This window comes from Polypterus senegalus, chromosome 6 (genome assembly GCF_016835505.1).
Source record: "Polypterus senegalus isolate Bchr_013 chromosome 6, ASM1683550v1, whole genome shotgun sequence".
Lineage (NCBI taxonomy): Eukaryota > Metazoa > Chordata > Cladistia > Polypteriformes > Polypteridae > Polypterus > Polypterus senegalus.
Genome location: NC_053159.1, coordinates 134,960,429 through 134,983,424, shown reverse-complemented (window position 1 = coordinate 134,983,424; position 22,996 = coordinate 134,960,429). Strand labels below are relative to the sequence as shown.

At 36.1% G+C, this 22,996-nt stretch overlaps 1 protein-coding gene across 1 annotated transcript in view; it reads left to right on the top strand.

The window, feature by feature from the left end:
• Window positions 1-22,996, top strand: part of supt6h (SPT6 homolog, histone chaperone and transcription elongation factor) — an 81,311-nt gene that overhangs the window by 19,370 nt on the left and 38,945 nt on the right. Inside the window, exons 3-11 of the mRNA XM_039757280.1 lie at window positions 923-1,084; window positions 3,580-3,650; window positions 3,878-4,067; window positions 10,177-10,261; window positions 13,388-13,643; window positions 15,707-15,808; window positions 18,435-18,551; window positions 19,812-19,901; window positions 22,001-22,143. Coding sequence (XP_039613214.1) covers window positions 923-1,084; window positions 3,580-3,650; window positions 3,878-4,067; window positions 10,177-10,261; window positions 13,388-13,643; window positions 15,707-15,808; window positions 18,435-18,551; window positions 19,812-19,901; window positions 22,001-22,143 — 1,216 coding nt within the window. The remainder of the gene's footprint in view (window positions 1-922; window positions 1,085-3,579; window positions 3,651-3,877; window positions 4,068-10,176; window positions 10,262-13,387; window positions 13,644-15,706; window positions 15,809-18,434; window positions 18,552-19,811; window positions 19,902-22,000; window positions 22,144-22,996) is intronic.

The window sequence follows — 22,996 nt, the reverse complement described above, 5'->3', positions numbered from 1 at the left end:
CATAGCATAATGTGTGTTGTATTTGTTTTGCAGGTTTTTCTTATATGTGCTTTTGTTTTGATAGCTTGATTTTAGCAGAATAAAGAAGTCAGATAAAGCACTCTTAAAGTATTAGGGATCAGCCTGTTCAGTATAAGGAAAAAATGCCTGTAGTCTCATATTTATGAAAGAAATGTCACAGCTTTTTAACTTGAACCAGGTTTGCTCTTGGCATGTCGGTCTCTCTTTAGCTTTAGCATACTATGTTGCTTGGGCGTGTTTTATGTGCACAGAAGGGTATAGAACTATCATTAAGAGCTTGCATGAAAATACACCAGACAGTTAAACTTAATGGGTTTTTTTTTTTTTTATACCATTTGCCATTGTCCAGCATTGGTCACTTTTAGTACTTTCCACACAAAGACATGAGGGGTTTTTTTTTGCTTATAACTACAAGCTACATGGAGTTAAGTAAATGTAAAAAAAAAAAAAATTTGGGGGGTGAATTATTCCTTTAACACAGCAGATCTGTTGCACATATACTCATATGGTTATTAAGTCATATTAGCACAGTCACTAAAAAGAAACATTTGAATGTATTTAGCTGCACCCATCCCCTAGAAAACTTGTGTAAGTGGAATACTGCTTTTAAATTGTGATTGGTATATAGCTATGATTATCATGGGCTCATGGAGCAGAGTGATGAAGTTCATGTTGCTGCTTGCTCACTCACATTACCGCAGTATAACTAAACGTAAGTTTCAGATTTCTTGATTTCAGCCAATTTTATTTTAATCTTTTTCTTTTTTTAAGACAATAGTGTTTTCTTCCTCGAATTGCAGTTTAGTTTACAAAATCCATGTCTCTGTATATTTTTTCAGTTTTGTAATCTTCAGTATATAAGTTTACTTTTTATTAATGCATAAATCTTCTCCAATACCAGAGGAAGAAGAGGAGGAGGAGAATTTAGAAGATCAGGATGAGCATGGCAATCTTCGGGGATTGATTGATGATGATGTTGAGGAGGAAGAGGAGGAGGAAGAAGAGGATGAGGAAGAAGGCAGTGACTCTGGAGATGAGGCTGGACATCGTAAAAGAAAACGCAGTATGTATTTTTCCCTTTGCTTATGAGGTTAGTGAATACTTACAATATATGGTTAGCCAAAGAGTACATCTTAAAGACATTCTGAAACTGTGGGTGTTGATGTTTTCAAAATTAGTTTCTTAACATGTATACTATATCATTAAAGATAAAAATGTCAAAAAAACCACTATAACCAGTTTTAACTGGTACTGCTGAACCTTTGGTGCCTTTCAAAACTAAATGTAAACGGTTTGGCCTTTTATTCCCCCCAACATTTCTTATTCAGGATATTAATATTTTCATCTAACTTGAGTCAAGTTTTTAAAAAAAAAAAAAATCATATTTCCTACATTTGCTCTTAATGGATACATTTAAATGCATTATGTTCATTCCATTTAACACTACAGCTTGAGCATCCCTTAATCCAAAATATAAAACCTTTTGAGTGGCAAAAGTGGAAAATTCTGCACCAGGGCTCTCTTTTATAAAATATTTTCTTTAATTTGAGTGTGAAAATGTGTGTCTGCTAAAACACAGAAAAATATGTTTAAAAAAAAAAAATAGATTTATCAAACCTGGTGTACACTGTCATCTTGTAAATGTGCATATGTGAATGCACCTTGAACACTGCATGGTTGGCACCCTGAAACTATACATAGTACCTCAAATAGGACCAAGTACAGTGGTACCTCGGTATACGTCCTTAATCCGTTCCAGATCCTTTGACTTATACCAAACAGGACTATACCAAACGAATTTTTCCCATAAGAAATAAAGGGAAAATGTTGAATCCGTTCCCATGAAAAAAATCCTATTGTTATTGGCATATTATACATGGATGGGGTTGTATAAAATAATTTTAACACTGCTTAATACTAAAATGCATAAATACAAAAGCAATTAGATGAAATAAATGAAAATTTAACCTCACTTTACTTTTTAATAACATCTTTGTTTTTCACATTTGTAGATACCATCGTTCTCAGCATACGGTATGCAGCAGCCAAGTCCCGGATACGCATGCCACCTTCATACTTTTCAACAATCAATTCAAATTTACGCAAAAAAACACAAAATCACGTGAAAATTCAAAGAGAGTTATAGCACGCACTAACGCTCGTGGGCTGTCATGGCTTTGTCTCGAGAGAGGTAAACAAGGGTAGCACAAGGGTTGTTCACTGAATGCTAACAACTGGTGTACTGACGCTCGTGGGCATTCGTGGCTTTGTCTCAAGAGAAGTAAACAAGGGTAGCCCACGGTGTTCTAGCACACGAGTCGTGTTCCAAACAAAGGTCATATACCAAGCAAACTTTTTCACATCCAAACAGGACGTATACCAAGTTGGACTTATTCCAAAGTGGACGTATACCAAGGTACCACTGTACTCTTAAAAAATTACATGGAAGGTGGCTTTTGCTATAAAAGTATGGCAGCACAGAGGAGGATCAGCAATTAATTTATGTTCCAATTGGTCTTCCTAAACAGATTAGTGCCCCTAACTAACACATAGTGTCCCTTCTGCAGTTACCAACATTGTAACCTAAAACCATACTTGTGCAGTACACCTCTCTCACTATCTCTGATCTTTCTGCCAGCAAAATTTTTATTGATTTTCTAACACCCAACTTTAAGTTTACCTTTTTACACCAGTTCTCTTAAGATTTACATAGTTTTTTTTTTGTTTTGTTTTGTTTTAAGCCTCAAAGCTGTAAGCACTTCCAGGGTTACTTCTGGAATTATTGACACCTAGAAGTCTAAAATCTGAAAGAATAATCAATGTGTACATTTCAAATAACATACTGCTATACTGCAAAAGAAAAATGACCTCCACATCGAGAGAAACCACATTTTTGAATCAGGAATGAGCTTTTTAAGTAATGCAGCAATGTGCACCTCAGAGTCTTTGTGACTTTATCTGGTCTTTTGGTCTCCAGGCCTGTTGTCTCCATGGATATTATATCTGCATTCTTGTAAGGTACAGAACTGTCTAAAGATAAGCTCATCCATGACACACTCGCATGTAAAGAGTTATATTGCAACTACCAGTTAGCATGAAATGTTTGGGATGTAAGTGAAGAATGTGGAACTCTCGGACAGAAAACCATTCTGCTATGGGGAGAATATGCAGATTTTACAAGAAAAGTGCCTGAGCTGATTTTCAGTCTTGGGATTTTTCAAGCTCTTCTGCAGTCATGTGCATCATTATAACCACTGCACTACATAATACTAATATAAGCAGAGACAATTTACTCCTAAAACAAAAGCTTTTTTTAAATAAGATTGGTTTAAGGGGTTATTCCGACCCTAATAAACACAAAGTTGTATTAGTTGTATACTTTATTGCCTTTTGGAAGTGGATCTTTTAATTGTTTAAAATGTATTAATAGTCATGTTAATTTCAGCTGCACAAGCCTACTTGATTTGCTCGAAACATGATCACACCAACAGACAATCTGACAAAATTTAGAAACTTGTTCATATAAAAATATTATGCTAAAGTATTTTTCTCTCTTAGTCTTTGATGATCGACTGGACGATGATGATATTGACCTCATTGAGGAAAATTTGGGAGTAAAAGTAAAGAGGGTAAGTACTTATTTTTTACACTCTTATTTACATTTGAAATATTAAATTAACTTGGTTAACTTTCTTTCTTGTACAATATTTTAGCCTATGAGAAAATATTTTTTACCCATTTTAAAATATAAATTGAAATTTCTAATGGTTACATATTTGTGTGCACTATTCCACTTGCTTTAAGTTTAAACACATTTTGAAGATCATCTTCATCAAATTTACTTTTTCTCCAACAGAAAAAATTTCGTCGTGTTCTAAAAGTGTCTGATGATGAAGATGAGGAAGAGGAGGATGGACGTGAGGGTCATGAAAAAGACCTGATTGCGGAAGAGATTTTCCAGGGAGAAGAAGGGGATGAGGGCGAACATATCGAAGTTCCTGTCCATGCTCCTGAAGAGGATGAAGAGGAGGACACTGAAGAATCTGGTGAGTTTGTTATAATTTTTGGAAATTTTTAACTTTAGAATAATGCAGTTGTAACAGTTAAGGACTAAATGGCCAACCTTCATAATAATTTTTATATGTGAAAAGATGCCTATTACTAAATTTTGGAAGTATAGCACATACAGTGGCTTGCAAAAGTATTTGGCCCCCTTGAACTTTTCCAAATTTTGTCACATTACAGCCACAAACATGAATCAGTTTCATTGGAATTCCACGTGAAAGACCAATACAAAATGGTGTACACTTGAGAAGTGGAACGAAAATCATACATGATTCCAAACATTTTTTACAAATAAATAACTGCAAAGTGGGGTGTGTGTAATTATTCAGCCCTTTGGTCTGAGTGCAGTCAGTTGCCCATAGACATTGCCTGATGAGTGCTAATGACTAAATAGATTGCACCTGTGTGTATTCTAATGTCAGTACAAATACAGCTGCTCTGTGACGGCCTCAGAGGTTGTCTAAGAGAATATTGGGAGCAACAACACCATGAAGTCCAAAGAACACACCAGACAGGTCAGGGATAAAGTTATTGAGAAATTTAAAGCAGGCTTAGGCTACAAAAAGATTTCCAAAGCCTTGAACATCCCACAGAGCACTGTTCAAGCAATCATTCAGAAATGGAAGGAGTATGGCACAACTGTAAACCTACCAAGACAAGGCCGTCCACCTAAACTCACAGGCCGAACAAGGAGAGCGCTGATCAGAAATGCAGCCAAGAGGCCCATGGTGACTCTGGACGAGCTGCAGAGATCTACAGCTCAGGTGGGGGAATCTGTCCATAGGACAACTATTAGTCGTGCACTGCACAAAGTTGGCCTTTATGGAAGAGTGGCAAGAAGAAAGCCATTGTTAACAGAAAACCATAAGAAGTCCCATTTGCAGTTTGCCACAAGCCATGTGGGGGACACAGCAAACATGTGGAAGAAGGTGCTCTGGTCAGATGAGACCAAAATGGAACTTTTTGGCCAAAATGCAAAACGCTATGTGTGGCGGAAAACTAACACTGCACATCACTCTGAACACACCATCCCCACTGTCAAATATGGTGGTGGCAGCATCATGCTCTGGGGTGCTTCTCTTCAGCAGGGACAGGGAAGCTGGTCAGAGTTGATGGGAAGATGGATGGAGCCAAATACAGGGCAATCTTGGAAGAAAACCTCTTGGAGTCTGCAAAAGACTTGAGACTGGGGCGGAGGTTCACCTTCCAGCAGGACAACGACCCTAAACATAAAGCAAGGGCAACAATGGAATGGTTTAAAACAAAACATATCCATGTGTTAGAATGGCCCAGTCAAAGTCCAGATCTAAATCCAATCGAGAATCTGTGGCAAGATCTGAAAACTGCAGTTCACAAACGCTATCCATCTAATCTGACTGAGCTGGAGCTGTTTTGCAAAGAAGAATGGGCAAGGATTTCAGTCTCTAGATGTGCAAAGCTGGTAGAGACATACCCTAAAAGACTGGCAGCTGTAATTGCAGACAAAGGTGGTTCTACAAAGTATTGACTCAGGGGGCTGAATAATTACGCACACCCCACTTTTCAGTTATTTGTAAAAAAAATGTTTGGAATCATGTATGAGTTTCGTTCCACTTCTCACATGTACACCACTTTGTATTGGTCTTTCACTCGGAATTCCAATAAAATTGATTCATGTTTGTGGCTGTAATGTGACAAAATGTGGAAAAGTTCAAGGGGGCCCGAATACTTTTGCAAGCCACTGTATATTGCTTAATGATTAGCAGTATTGCACATGAATTGCATCACTAAATGCTATATGTCCATTTTAGCCAAACTGAGAAAAATTCCTTTTTTGTTGTGACCAAATACTTTGGAGAATACTGGCAATATATTATTTTATAAGGTTATTAAACCTATATTGATTCATTTTAGAAATTTTAAAATGTAATATTTTGGAAAAGTATTTTTCCTCAACAAAATACAGCATTCATTATAAATGCTTTTTATTAAACAGTGCATGTCTACATAAGCAGTATATACTCAATGAATGAAGAAATAAAGACCTAGTAGAATGTACATAAAACAGACATAGCTCCGAAAAAATTTTAAGAGGAGTGACTCTGTTTCGTTAATTCAATAAAAGTTGTATATATAGTATATGAGACAAAATGTTAAGTGGGTAGTTGTGTTTAATGGGTTATTATTGAAAGTGACACATGAAATAATTCTGATGCTTAATGATGAGAGAAGTGAGAAATTATGCCATGAAATGGGCAATATAAGTACAGCCATATGAAAAAGTTTGGGAACCCCCCTTAATTCTTTGGATTTTTGTTTATCATTGGCTGAGCTTTCAAAGTGGCAACTTCCTTTTAATATACTGTATGAAATGCCTTATGGAAACAGTAGTATTTCAGCAGTGACATTAAGTTTATTGGATTTACAGAAACTATGCAATATTTTAACAAAATTAGACCGGCGCATAAATTTGGGCACCCCAACAGAGATATTACATCAATACTTAGTTGAGCCTCCTTTTGCAAATATAACAGCCTCTAGATGCCTCCTATAGCCTTTGATGAGTGTCTGGATTCTGGATGGAGGTATTTTTGACCATTCATCCATACAAAATCTCTCCAGCTAAATTTGATGGCTGCCAAGCATGGACAGCCTGCTTCAAATCATCCCATAGATTTTTGATGATATTCAAATCACAGGACTGTGACAGCCATTCCAGAATATTGTACTTCTCCCTCTGCATAAATGTCTTTGTAGATTTCAAACTGTGTTTTGGGTCATTGTCTTGTTGGAATATTCAACCCCTGCGTAACTTCAACTTTGTGACTGATGCTTGAACATTATCCTGAAGAATTTGTTGATATTGGGTTGAATTCATCTGACCCTCAACTTTAACAAGGGCCCAAACCCTGATCTAGCCACACAGCCCCACAGCATGATGGAGCCTCCACCAAATTTGACAGTAGGTAGCAGGTGTTTTTCTTGGAATGCAGTGTTGTTCTTCTGCCATGCAAAGTGCTTTTTGTTATGACAAGAAAACTCAGTTTTTGTCTCATCAGTCCAAAGCACTTTGTTCCAAAATGAATCTGGCTTGTCTAAATGAGCATTTGCATATAACAAGCAACTCTGTTTGTGTTGTGAGTGCAGAAAGGGCTTCTTTCTCATCACCCTGTCATACAGATGTTATTTGTGCAAATTGTGCTGAATTGTTGAATGATGTACAGATACACCATCTGCAACAGGATGTCCTTGCAGGTCTTTGGAGGTGATCTGTGGGTTGTCTGTAACCATTCTCACAATCCTGCACATATGCCGCTCCTGTATTTATCTTGGCCTGCCAGACCTGGGTTTAACAGCAACTGTGCCTGTGGTCTTCCATTTCCTGATTACATTCCTGACAGTTGAAACCTCTGAGACAACTTTTTGTTGCCTTCCCCTAAACCATGATACTGAACAATCTTTGTTTTCAGATCTTTTGAGAGTTGATTTGAGGATCCCATGCAGTCACTCTTCAGAGGAGAGTCAAAGGGAAGCACAACTTGCAACTGACCACCTTAAGTACCTTTTCTCATGATTGGACACACCTGTCTGTGAAGTTCAAGGCTTAACGAACTAACCCAACCAATTTGGTGTTGCAAGTCATCAGTATTGAGCAGTTACATGCATTCAAATCAGCAAAATTACAAGGGTACCCAAATTTTTGCCCAGCCAGTTTTTCACATTTGATTTAATTTCATACAACTAAATACTGCTTCACTAAAAATCTTTGTTTGGAAAGCACCCCAGTACTCAAATGTTCCTAGAAAACGAAAGACAGACCACTGTTATCTTTTTTTGTTGAAAGTAGAGTAAATTATTATGCAGGCTGAGAGGGGAGTTCCCAAAGTTTTTCATATGACTGTATATACAGTGTATACTTTTCAGTATAAACTTAGACAAAATCTCAGTATCGAGTATACAATCCTAGTTTAAAGTTAGTATACAAGTGAAATGTGTTGTTTTTTTTTTTAACATATAAGGAAAAAAAATCAAGATTTGATCTTCATTTACATAGCATCTTTAGATACATTTCATGTAATAACTGAAATATTTATTAACTGGAAAGTGAGCAAATATGCCATTTATGTTTGTGAAAAAAGTTAAATACTCCCTTGGATCTAATAGTTGGTATTGCCCTTTTTGAAACAAACCAGTTTCCTGTAACTCTAGCAGTCACTGACTTCAACTGGGAGAATGCTTCCCCCAATCCACTATTCAGAATTTATTGAGCTGTGCAATATTAGAGTGGTGTTTTGTGTCCATTGCCTGTTTCACATCATTTCCACAGGATCTCGATGGGGGTTCAGATATGGGCTTTAACATGGCCATTCTAAGACCCTCCGTCTCTTTCTTTTCAGCCAGTCCTTGTTGAGTTATTTTTATGTTTAGGGTCTTGTTTTAACATTCACCTTTGGTTATGTATTATTCGTCTGTCAGATAGATGGTCTCACATTATCCGCAAGCACCCTTTAGTACAATTAAGAATTCATAGTGGATTCTATGTTGGTGAGTTGCCCAGGCCCTGATGCAGCAAAGCAGCCCCAAACCATTACATTTCCACCACTATGCTTAACAGTTAGTTTCGGGTTCTTCTGGTCAAATGCTGTTTTTGGTTTTCATCAGACATGTCATCTGATAATATGCCCAAATGTCTTTATCTGCCCAGTGCACACTGCTCTAGAAGTCCTTGCCTCGGCCCATGTATTCATGGGCAAACATTAGTTTTACCATTAAGTTCTTTATAAACAGCAAAGACTTCCTCCTGGTGCACCTCCCATGTAGATCTAATTTCTCAAGCCCCATTTAGAATGGCAAACTCGTACACTTTGAAATCATAAATGACAAGCTACCTGTAGGCACCGTGATGAAGTACTGAGGTTCTTGGATACTTCTTTCAGCATCATGTCACCTCTTTTTCGATAGAACGTGATGGATTGGGGTTGGTCTGTCCTGGAATAGTTAGCAAATGTTTGAAAATGTTCTCCACTTACAGATGATTCTCCTGACAGTGAAATGATTGATTTTTCAATTGTTTTGAAATCTTTTTAAATTCCTTCTCAGACTCATTGGCATCTATAACCTTCTATCTGTATGCCTCATAGAGCTCTTTTGATTTAAGCATGGTGATAAGCACACAATTCAACAACAAGGAGCAAACTGAACTAAATATCTGGCATTTAAATAAGACCTGTTTTTACATGATCCTGTGTAATGTTCTAATCATTTGCACCTCTTCTGGTGCACCTGATTCATATTTTAGGTATTTGAGGTGTATTTTTCCCACATGTCAAATATGCATTCATTTATTTAAATTTATACAATGGATTACAAAATGTAAATATCACATGATGTTTTATATTATCTTTATGTTTTTATACTGTTTAAATAAAGATATGTCAACTTATATTAAAAAGACAAAGCATTTCATGGGGTGTACTTTTTCACATGAGTGTATACTTTTCATTGTATAGAGTTTGTGTTTCAATATAGAATGTTAATATAATTAAGAATGAATTTAGTCGTAAATGGAGCCTAATTACAATAATTGCAATAAATAGCTGAACTATAAGAGTAAATTGAATCTCTTGGGTAACACTGCCAACATTGAAACCACACACTGCCACGCTGAATGTCTGAAAGGCACAGATTGGTTGAGTGACTTGCACTAAAAGGCAAATGGTGTTTATTGCGTTCTGAAATAAAAGCATACATTTTAATATGCTGCAAGGTAAGATGTGTCATGCTTTTCTAAAATGTTATCTCACTATGCCCTGATGAATTTTTCTGTGCAAGTGGTTCTATACATTCAAATCATTGTTTATTACATTTCAATGTTAGTTTCTTGTTATTTGTTTGAGGGTATCAGCAGAATCTTCAGTTTTAAAAATGTTAATATATTTTGATGTTGAGTCAGAGAAGGAAGATACAGTATTTCAATGAATTGTAACACTTTGTTTAAGGCAGTTTTCAAAAGTTGGCGTTGAATGTGTAATAGTTCCTTAGTTTTATTTTCAACAAACTGCACCCTTACTGAATAAATACTGATATTATTTTACCCCACCAATATTTTAGATATTGATGATTTCATAGTGGATGATGATGGTCAACCTTTGAAAAGGCCAAAATGGAGAAAAAAGCTTCCAGGATATACAGATGCGTAAGTAATTTATTTCTTGTGCTGGTTAATCTCCTTATATTCACTTGTGCCCTTTAAACTACTTTTACATAGGTGACCACTATGATCAACATAACAAAGATTTTTATATTGAGCTAACTTATTTCTTACTTTCTATGCCCAGTGTTTTTGCCAGGATCTATGCAATACTCAAAATGAATTTAAATATGCACTGTTCTTTAAAGTCTTGATTTATCTAGATTAGAATTTAAGTTTCTAGCATTGGGTCCTGAGTCACTGTAGTATTTAATGAGATTGGGTCTCGTGTACTTTGCATGCTGTGTCGCAGTGGGTTGCACATGGTTGTTTAAGCGAATTTTTTTTTTGGCTTTAGGCACCAGATAGGTTTTGCAATATTTTAATGTGAATATTTTTTAAGAATTCATGGAGTTGAAAATAATTAAATTCAAGTACAATAGTGAACTTAAGTTTACCAAAGTTTCTTTGCTTGATTTCGGCAAGCTGCGCACTATTCAGAATTTCTTCATAAGGCTTTGTAAACATGCTGTGCATATGCCATCATTATTTGATAGCATATGCAGATGTGCACAGGTCTTTTCAAAAATGAAAAGCAAGTATAGAAGCAAACTAACCAATACAAATCTTTTCACTGAATGAATTGTTGAAGGCCAAGTTGTTAGGTTTGAGCAGAAACAAGCAGTTTGTGACTAGAACAAAGACATAGTGAAATCAATGTCCAGAGGTGGGTAGAGTAGCCAAAACTTGTACTCAAGTAAGAGTAGCATTACTTCAAAATTATATTACTCAAGTAGAAGTAAAAAGTAGTCATCCAAAAAATTACTCAAGTAAGAGTAAAAAAGTATTTGGTGAAAAGACTACTCGAGTACTGAGTAACTGTTTGATCATAGTAAATGATTTATTTTTTAGAAATGTTGTAAATAAACAGACAAAAATACAACCTGTGCAAATTCTGTTTTTTCCCAAATAATAAAATAAAAAATGAGTAAAAATAAATGTCTTTACAAAATAAAGATGCACAAATAACAAAGTTCCAAATCTCAGTTTTTCACAACAAATATTTTGAAGCCAATACCTGCAGTAGGTAACATGTATGTTTGAACAGTGCAAACTACTTAAAAAAACATTAGAACAAGGCAGCTTGTGCACATACAAGAGGTCTCACTTTACCTTGACTGCCTGTGTCTGTACGTGTTTGGTTAAAACGTGCTTGTTCTTTACTCAGTGCCCCAGTGGTTAAGCTTCATCAGGAGTTGGCTCTCATTTTTCATGTACACTGGAACCTTGGTTTGCGAGTGTTTTGCAAGACAACCTAAAGTTTTTTAATTTGATAAACGAGCAAGGTCTTGCAATACGAGTAGTCCTTATATGTTTTGTCTGCTGAGCGTCACGTGATCACAACTGAGCAGATGGCTCTTCTCTCTCTTGCTGCGGGATTGTGAGCAATCGTCAGTTGGCATGCCTCACTCATTTAGTCAACATCCGTATGAGCGTATACTGTTTACTACAGTATTGTGACCACGTGTGTGTGCTGTGACGTGCGAGTCCCTGTCTTGCACCCCAAAACACAAAGCTGAATCTCAATTCTTTAGCTACACCATCTTTATTTATTATAGCGGGATCTGCCACTTTCCTATACACAGACACAGCAATCGGGCAGCATCATGGCCAGGTTAGTGGCCAAGTAATACTGTGCCCCACACGTTTATAATGTTCCTTGCTCCTTGTATCACCCATCAATGGCAGGTGCTTATAGCATGACTGCGGTCTTTTTGGATTCGATTTTACAGCGAACTGCTACAGCGCTGGGTGCCTGTGGTCACTTCGGGACGCTCTTTTGGATGTCGTCCCGTTGGGTAAAAACCCGCAAAAGTTTAGAAACTCACTTACACCAGCCATAATTCTTTTCAAAGGTAAAGTGCAGGTTAATCTGTTTTATGTATTTTTACTTTCTATTTTGTATTAATCATTTTTATATGAATAGTTTTGGAATGAATCATCTGAGTTTCCATTATTTCTTATGGGGAAATTCGCTATGATATACGAGCGCTTTGGATTGCGAGCACATTTCCGGAACAAATTATGCTCGCAAACCGAGGTTCCACTTGTATTCTTTCTTTCCCTGTCTGCTGTCTGTGAGGAGTTTGTGCCGCTATGCCTCCACAGTTTGTGTGGTCATGTGACTGCATGGCTATGTCTGATTTGTGAAATGGAGCCATGCGATTATTGTTGCTACGTCTGATTGGTGAAACGGAGTCTTGTGATTATTATTGCTACATCTGATTGGTGAAACAGTCATGCAGTAGATCCACTGGCATCTTCTCACTGGTAAAAATAATATCTAATGTGTAAATGGGGAAAAAAAGTAACGATTTGAGTGTTGCCCAATGTAGCAGAGTAAGAGTAGTGTTTCTTCTTCACAAATGTACTCAAGTAAAAGTAAAAAGAATGGTGCAGTAAAACTTAGAAGTTCAATGTTTAAAAAAGTTACTCAAGTAAATCTAACAGAAGAAATGTAACTCGTTACTACCCACCTCTGTTAATGTCTCTTAAAAATACCTTTCTTATTGGCATTTGACGATTGCTCTTAGTTTTTAAAGTAAAAAGTATAATTATAATTAAACTATATTTTGGAACAATTTTTTTTTTTTTTTTTTTTAAGTTAATTTCTGTGATTAAAATTTATACTAGATTATCTGGGTTCATAGTCTGAGTTAGATTTTATATATGGCCTGCTGTACAAGTCATTATTGAAAATCTGGCTTGCTACCAAAAAAGTATGACGAACTCTACCATAGATCAAGCATGCTGGGTGAAGTTTATATGTTTTCAGTGTGTCTGCTTGGATTTTCTTCCAGGTACTCCAGGGTTATCCTTCCCACTTTCAGAAAGACATGTATTTTAGGTTAACTGGTGGTTCCAAATGGTTCCTTTTTGAGTGAGGGTGTGGGTTTTTAGATGGATTTTCTTCCGTGTTCAGGACTGTTTCCTCTCTTGCTCTAATTTTGCTATGTTGCCAGAGTAGGCTCTAAGCAACCTAGAATCCTGACTTGGATTAAGTGGGTTTGAGGTAATTGTTGTTTTACTTTATTTGTTACTGAATATTGGGGATCTGAAAAATCTTTACAGAGCTCTTCAAGAAGCCCAGGAAATCTTCGGTGGTGACTTTGACTTTGAAGAATTTGAAAATGAAGCTTATGATGTAGAAGAGGAAGAGGAAGAAGAACCAGATGAAGAGAGCTGGGATCGACCTAAAAAACAAACCAAGAAGAGAGTTGGTCGGCGCAGTATATTTGAAATTTATGAACCAAGTGAGCTAGAGAGCAGCCATCTTACTGACCAGGACAATGAAATCAGGGCCAATGACATACCTGAAAGGTTCCAGGTAGGAAGATTTTTTTTTTTCCTACTGTAGAACTGTGGTAAACTTAAGTTTAAAAAATTTAGTTTTAAATAAATGGTCTGTTGCTTTATTGTTTTTGATTTATGGCAAAAACCAAACAAATAAAACTTGTTACTGAAAAATAAGACCCATGATGCCATAAATATTGTAGAGATGTTCATAGAATTCTGCCAGGGTTTTAGGCCCTTTTCAAGGTTATGTTAGCACCACATGTATGTAAAGTACTAATAGGAAAGTTTTTCATTTTACCTTGACATGTGCATTGTTCAGGTATTAGCAATATGTGTAGTCAGATTATTTTGTTTACTGATATTTTACTGTAAGGGTTTGTGTTGGGTGTGTCAGTTTTCTGCCAATGGTCAACATCTGCTAATTAAACACTGAAGACTAATGTTGAAGTAATTTGTAATTCGAAATAAATGCAACAGGTTACATACATTACTTCTGACTCCCCCTCTACACACATACTGGACACTTGATCAAAATTGAGGAATATTTCTCCTGAAAATTGTCATTTGTATCTGTTACTCCATGTTTTTGGTTATAGCACAGAAATTTTCTTAATCTCATATTTTCATGGAGAACAAAGGCAGTAACATTACTAATGCAATAGGTGTCAACAGGAAGCAACACTGGACAAAAAAAAAAAACTCTTAATTGCTCATGTTACATATTTTACATGTCCAATATCCAGATGTACAGTGCTCTCCATAATATTTGGGACAAAGACACATTTTTCTTTGATTTACCCCTATGTTCCATAGTTTAAAGTTACAAATCAAATTAATTCATATGTGATTAAAGCACACTTTAAGGGTATTTGCATACATTTCGATTACGTCATATAGAAATTTCAACACTTTTTCTAAGTGGCCCCCTAATTTCAGAGAACCATAATGTTTGGGACAATTGGCATCACAGGTGTTTGTGAATACACAGGTGAGTTTCATTAGTGTAAGCAAAAGATACCTAGGCTTGCCTCTACCTAGAGAGTATCTTTTGAATCTGTAGTTGTCATTATTCAACATGAAGACAAGGGTTTTGCCAATTAAAGTCAAAGAAGCCATTGTGAGGCTGAGAAACAAGAATAAAACCATTAGAGACATAGATAAAACCTTAGGAGTACATAAATCGGCTATCTTGAATATCATTAAGAAGAAAGAACACATTGGTGAACTGGAGATCCACAAAGAGACTGATAAGACGGCCACAGAAGCAGAGTGGCTAGATTGCAGTTTGTGAAAAGTACTTAAGAGTCAGCATAATTCTGGACAAAGGTTTTCTGGACAGACAAAGCAAAGATTAACCTATATCAGGATAATGGCAAGAACAAAATATAGAAATGAAAAAGAACCGCCTAAGATCTAAAGCATAACAGCTCATCTGTTAATCCTGGTAATGGGGGTGTTATGGCTTGGGCATGTATGGCTGCCAGAGTTACTGGCACATTACTCTTCACTGATGATGTAACTGCTGACAGTAGTTGCACAATGAATTCTGAGGTGTATAGAAACATCATATCTGTTCAAGTCCCAGTAAATGTCTTCAAATCCTTGAATGGTGCTTCATCCTTAAATTAAAGTCATGGCTAAGATATTACTGACCTGTCAGCCAGTACCCAATTGATGAAAAAAACAAAGTTCTTTGTTGCAAAACACAGTATTGCCCCCCCTTAAAATGGAACTAAAATATGGTCTATAAATCATATTCATCACTTGTAAGGTTTAATGCGTTTGTCATGTCACTGCACATTATAATTGCAGCTCGGTGGTGTGAATTATTATATGGGTAAGTCGTCATTTAGCTGGTTTGGCTGCTTTTCCCTAATTCATCAAGGGTATCTCCTGTTAATGAAAATAATCTGAAATTCAAAAATATTTAAAATATATCTTGTTCCAAGCATTATGGATTAGGGATGCTCAGCCTGTGTATATATAGTTAAATATCTTACAATTTTTATTAGGTAAGACGAACATGTCATTGGTATAGTTCTCCAGATTTAGAAAATTGCCCTGTAAGCTTCTTTTGTAAATTTCTGTTCACAGCTCAGATCTATACCTGTGCATACGGCAGAGGAGGAGGAGCTAGAAGAAGAGGCTGAGTGGATATATAGAAATGCTTTTTCAACACCTACTATTTCCATTCAGGTAAATACATTATTAAATATTTTTGCAATAACTTCAATACTTGAATGTTTTTTTTGGAGTCTAAATTCTTAATACCTGTTTTACATTTAATATTTTTCATGACGCATTGCATTTTGGCCTTGTTGTTAGACAAGTATGTAATTCTCTAAATGTCTGTTTGGACTGCATGATGTTTTTATTACAGCATGTGAAATGTCCAATAAGGGAAATTAAATGAAAGTTGTCATGTTACAACGTTTTTGTTCCTTGATTCAAAAGGAAAACTTGCATGGTTCTCATTTTCCATGACTAATCTATAAGAGGAAAGCTGTCAGATATAAAATAATTTACTCTGATTTAAAGGTTGTTGGATACACTGAGTTTGTTGGTAGTGGGTGATATGCAGACTCTGTATGCACAGCAAACCACCACTCACAATCTTGGCTGAGATTTCTATGGCCGGCTCTAATCACCAGTCCTTTTAATGGCAATCTTGCCAGTCAAATCTGAGTAAAAGTATATTTTTTTTTTTTTATAAAACACAAGATTAGTTGCATCCCACAAAAACCGCCTAATAATACATGTTCAGAAATACACAACATATTAAGTCTGAACACTGTAGTTTTTATTTAAAGAACGCATTTGTTTAGCTCACACACATATAAAAAAAACACCCCAAACAGCCACGTGTACACACATATATATGCATCCTGCCATTCAGTCACTTTTGATGGTGATTATATTTAATATTGTACAGAGATAAATTGGCACATAACTTCCAGACTTCATTTTAAAAAATAACTCACAACATACACATAAAGTGAACCAATGTATGCAAATAAGACCTGTGATGGATGTTACCTATACAGGGTTGGTTCATGTTTTGCATAAGATACTTGCAGAATAAGCTCTACCTTACCGTATCCCTGCTTCCCATGATGCACCACACTCTTAAAGATCCACTCCTAAATTCCAAGTTTTAATGCTCCATCCGCATGTGAAATTTCTGACTCAGCAACTCTTATACACCATTTGTACGAGAGCACATGAATGCAGCAAATGTTGGAGTCCTCCGTGAAGTGATATATCCCCCTGAAAGTGTCAAAGCAAATGAGTCATTCCATACGGATGGCTTGCACTCAAAGTCTTCAGAGTCAAGTCATTTTTCAGCTTTTATCATTATTTGTATTTTTGATGCAGCAGTGCTCCTTTATAAAATACTCCCAATCATTCTAGAATGATGAATTTCTTCCAGATGGAGCTATTGAAGTAATCTGGTGAAAATGATTTATATATTTTTTATTATATTATATAACTCTCATATTTTTTCATATTGAAATATATATTTCATTAAAAAAAATGCAATGTCCGTTTTTTCCAATAGTTTGTAGTCCTGATACAGTATCTGTCATTACTCACTTTCCAGCCAGGTTACCTGGTGAGGGTCAAGATGGTAACAAGATATATAGGATAAACTAGACTTTTTAGTATCCCCAGTAATGATATCTTAGTCCTCATTTGGAATTTTCAGCCAATCCCAAACCATATTAAACATATTCTTCTTTAGTGTCCTTTGTCTGTCAGTCCAGAGGATACTGGTAGACTTTCCTGGATTTTTAAGGTTCCTCACCTTTTCACACAGACAGAGCCCAGTGATAAGAATTAATCTGTTTAGGAAACTGACTTTGGGTACTTGTACTTGTGATCTTATTCATTTAGTCAATACCCACAACTCCTAATCAGAGCTGGGAAATGGTTTGTAGTTGAACTGTTAATTTGAGTGGTTTCTTCATGGGCTTACTTTATATCTAGTTGCATCTTCGCTGTGCAGATCATTAAGACATTGAGAAACTTCAGTTATTCCTATTGGGGAATTGCTGCTTTCTTAACTGCACATGAAAACACCCTTTCTGAGGTACTATTTCTCATCCTACCTTCATCAGCTCAGCTAAGAGGACATCGTCAGCGGTGTATCCCTCATATTCATTGACTGCATTGTAATTTGTTAAACACAAAAGCAGCTAAAGAGAAATTACACAGCATAGGTTAATTTTTACTTCATCATAAGAATTTATGTATGATTATTTGCTGAGAAAGATAAAATTGCACAGAGCATATTCCTCAGATCTCCATTTTCTTCCAGTCATAATCCTCCCTAGTTTGCAGACAGCATGCGGACAAATATTTATTTCACATTGAAACTAAATCTGAAGGGGTCAAAAAGAATAGAGTGAGGTGGTTTGGATTTGTGGGGAGAGGATGACAAAATTTGCCAAAGAGGATGTTGAATACTAAAGTTATTGGTAAAAGATCACGAGTGACCAAGGAAGAGATGGAAGGACTAAATTGAAAATAAACTGAAATTAATAGTACAACTACAGGAGAATGCAGAAGATGGAAATCTCTGGTGAATGAAAATACACTATAATGCCCTTGGGGGTACTACACTATGGGTCTAGTGGAGGAAAACTAGAGTGTAAAAGTATTCATGTAACTCTTCATGATAGATTTATCGCACAGAATTTAATTTTAATTTCATAGAAATAGGTAACCTCCTTATGGTCCCAAATGTCTCTTAATTGAGTGCATAACTGTTTTATACTTAATATGTTAAAAGTCACACTTTGTGGCATTTCTTTTTCTCTAGGACAGCTTGGACTACCTGGAGCGAGGTTCTAGTGGCAGTAACTTCAGTAGGAAAGGCCCCAGTACTATCCAGAAGATCAAAGAAGCACTAAACTTCATGAAGGTCCAACAGTTTGAGGTGAGGATTCACACAGACTTGTTCTTTTAGTAAGCATTTAGAAACTTTATGGAGCTTGGTGTGTGAAATAGCTGTGTCCTTTTTTGAAATGTTCAAGTTTGTTCCAACTAATACTGAGCATTTTGTTTAGATTTCCTACTGGCCTTTTGTAGGCTTAGCTTTGTGCTAAATTAAGGAACCCACTTATTTTGAGATTTGTAATCTTAAATTGCTATTTTTTTTTTTAGATGTTACTACTACAGTAGACTATCCTCTTAAGAGTTAATACCCCACCACACCAAAATAAAATAGATAAACTTCTACATATAGTCCACATTTCTTTTCTAGGATGCATATGAAAGAGCCAGTGCTACATGAATGCTATCTGCAACAATTGTAATTTTTAGGTTTGATTATTCAAGCTGCCTGATGTGCAGTAAAATAAAGGTTTCCACATACTCAAACTGCGAATTCACCTCTTAAATATGAAATAATGATGCGTTGGTTAAAGTCAAGTATTCAACTAAATCTGCATCTTCTGGCTCTGTGATACTGTCTGATGAAGAGCATGTCCTTTCATGCCATTCAAATAGAATGATTTTATGCACATATGTGGTATATTTGTTGTTCACAGTAAATTTATGGACATCGTTTTTAAAGAGAGTGGTATGGTAAAACTGTTGCCCTATAGATCCAATGTCTTGTATTTTAAACCCAAGCCAGTTACCCACCCACATTCCCTAAGACGCCCTGTCTGGGACTTTTGACTGCCTTGTTCCCATTTCTGCTAAGTTGGGTTTTGATTCCCTATCTGCTTTAACTGGATTTAAGTGAGTTGAAGAATATTATGTAGCTTTTAAAGGGAAATGGAAGAAAAAGAAGAAAAATGTACCACTTGCTGGTAGGCACAAACACAAGTCTAGTAAGGAAGTGAGCTTACTTTTCAACCCTTTTTTTCATTTTTGTTTAATTAATTTAGTTGGAAGTAATGCATTGGTAGGATTTCAACAATATTAACAATCCTGTTAAATAATGATATGTTTGATATTGGGATTAATGCAAATGCAAAAAAGTAGTGTTTTAATGCAAATTAATTGATAGGTGTTTCTGTAATAAAGTGACAGAGCTCATGTATCTAAAATCATGTGTATGCACTAATATATCTATCTATCTATCTATCTATCTATCTATATATATATCGTGGTTTTTGTTTGTTTTTATTCATTTTTTTATTCTTTTAAAAGTACAAAACAATAATAAACTACTTGTTTGTGTGTCTAGGTGCCATTTATTGCATTCTATAGAAAAGAGTATGTTGAACCTGAACTCAACATCAATGATCTATGGAAAGTTTGGCAGTGGGATGAAAAGGTAATTCAGTTGAATAAGCCAGAAAATTATGTTGATTTTCATTTGTGTTATATTTACAGTTTGATTCATGCAAGACTGTCATTTGCAGTTCAGGACCAAACTATTAGAATGAAGGCTCAACGAATGTTTCCCCCTTGCACTAAAAATAAACCTGCTATCATAGTGACACAAACTTGTTATATTAGGCTTTATTTAGTCTTGCTTATTCAGTTGGGTTAAATATGTGAATCTGATTTTTACAATTGTTTGTACATTACACCAAACTACAGAGTGATACTTAGGCCTACACTGCTGTAAAGATTGAAATGTATTACATAACCTACTCAAATCTGCTTTATATAAAAAATTAAAATGACATGAACTATCGAAATTAATTTACTATAATTACTCTTAAGACTCTTCAGCAGAATGTAACACTTTTGTGAAATTACAGTACTGAATGGTTTGTACAGGTGCCGGTCATCCAAATTAGAATATCATGACAAAGTTGATTTATTTTAGTAATTCCATTCAAAAAGTGAAACTTGTATATTAGATTCATTCATTACACACAGAGTGATGTATTTCAAATGTTTATTTCTTTCAATTTTGATGATTATAACTGACAACTAATGAAAGTCCCAAATTCAGTCTCTCGGAAAATTAGAATATCAATTAAGACCAATGCAAAAAAGGATTTTTAGAAATGTTGGCCAACTGAAAGGTATGAACGTGAAAAGTATGACATGTACAGCACTAAATATTTAGTTGGGGCTCCTTTGGCCTGGATTACTGCAGCAATGCGGCGCCGCATGGAGTCGATCAGTCTGTGGCCCTGCTCAGGTGTTATGAGAGCCCATGTTGCTCTGATAGTGGCCTTCAGCTCTTCTGAATTGTTGGGTCTGGTGTATTGCATCTTCCTCTTCACAATACCCCATAGATTTTCTATGGGGTTATGGTCAGGCGAGTTTGCTGGCCAATCAAGAACAGGGATACCATGGTCCTTAAACCAGGTACTGGTAGTTTTGGCACTTTGTGCAGGTGCCAGGTCCTGTTGGAAAATGAAATCTGCATCTCCATAAAGTTCCTCAGCAGCAGGAAGCATGAAGTGCTCTAAAACTTCCTGGTAGACAGCTGCATTGACCTTGGACCTCAGAAAACACAATGGACCAACACCAGCAGATGACATGGCACCCCAAACCATCACTGACTGTGGAAACTTTACACTGGACCTCAAGCAACGTGGATTCTGTGCCTCTCCTCTCTTCCTCCAGACTCTGGGACCTTGATTTCCAAAGGAAATGCAAAATTTACTTTCATCAGAGAACATAACTTTGGACCACTCAGCAGCAGTTTTGTCTTTAGCCCAGGTGAGACGCTTCTGACGCTGTCTCTTGTTCAAGAGTGGCTTGACACAAGGAATGCGACAGCTGAAACCCATGTCTTGTATACGTCTGTGCGTGGTGGTTCTTGAAGCACTGACTCCAGCTGCAGTCCACTCTTTGTGAATCTCCCCCACAGTTTTGAATGGGTTTTGTTTCACAATCCTCTCCAGGGTGCGGTTATCCCTATTGCTTGTACACTTTTTTCTACCACATCTTGTCCTTCCCTTCGCCTCTCTATTAATGTGCTTGGACACAGAGCTCTGTGAACAGCCAGCCTCTTTAGCAATGACCTTTTGTGTCTTGCCCTCCTTGTGCAAGGTGTCAATGGTCATCTTTTGGACAACTGTCAAGTCAGCAGTCTTCCCCATGATTGTGTAGCCTACAGAACTAGACTGAGAGACCATTTAAAGGCTTTTGCAGGTGTTTTGAGTTAATTAGCTGATTAGAGTGTGGCACCAGGTGTCTTCAATATTGAACCTTTTCACAATATTCTAATTTTCCGAGATACTGAATTTGGGACTTTCATTAGTTGTCAGTTATAATCATCAAAATTAAAAGAAATAAACATTTGAAATACATCAGTCTGTGTGCAATGAATGAATCTAATATACAAGTTTCACTTTTTGAATGGAATTACTGAAATAAATCAACTTTGTCATGATATTCTAATTTTATGACCGGCACCTGTATGTATGGATATTTTAGAAAGCTTAAATAGCAATGTTTGCTTTGCAGTGGACTCAGCTGAAAACCCGTAAGCAAAACCTAATGCGCTTATTCCAGAAGATGCAGGCATATCAGTTTGAGCAAATTTCCGCAGATCCAGACAAACCTCTAGCAGATGGTATCAGACCTCTGGACACTGCAGACATCGAGAGGTAAATATCATGGTCAACATTGTAAAGGTTTGTGCTTGAGTCACTTCCCAGGTATCTTAATGGGAGCAGCAAATACATAATTGTCAAATTCACCTGTCCAATTAGATTGTTTCAGTTTTTTCTTAGTTTTTTGAAGCCATGAAAGTCTTTATTTCTGAAGGTTAGTATATTTTATTTAATTCTAATTTGTTGATATTACAAATTAAACAGGAGAATAACTACCACTCACTTTAGATGCCTGGCATATTTTTTTTTTTTTTTTTTTTTTTTTTTATTCTTATCACCTAGTCAGCCAGATTCTTGACATGCATCAGTGGGGATTTAGTTGAGTGTCCTTTTGAAATTAAAACTTTTTAATATTTTTTACATTGTCTTACAGTAGTCAACCACTAATGTTGAACTGAAATTTGATATTTTTTCTATATCCCAGTTATACTTAAGATATAAATTAAATATTATTTTAATTATATCTGGACCAGTCACCTTTCCTGGACAAATGTAAAGAGGAATCATGCTCATTTGATCCGAAACTGTAGTGTCATAGTAGATGAATGGTTTTTGAAGAGTCACTTCTTGTAATTTTAAGTAGTCTTCTGACAGTTGGGAAAGCTATGAAAATGAAAGATGGTAACCTCAAATTCTTTTTGGCAGCAACCTATATTTTTTGTGAAATTGCATTACACATGACCAGTGGCAACCTAGGCATCTTTTAAAGTTCAATGTTATGTGTTCAATGACTGTCAAAAAAAACTGACTGTTTTTTATCCAAATAGGAACCCAATGGCACTGAGAGTTTCTGCAATCTAAAAGAGCAGCTAATGAGAAGTAATTGCTCCTGAAAGATTGCTAAGAG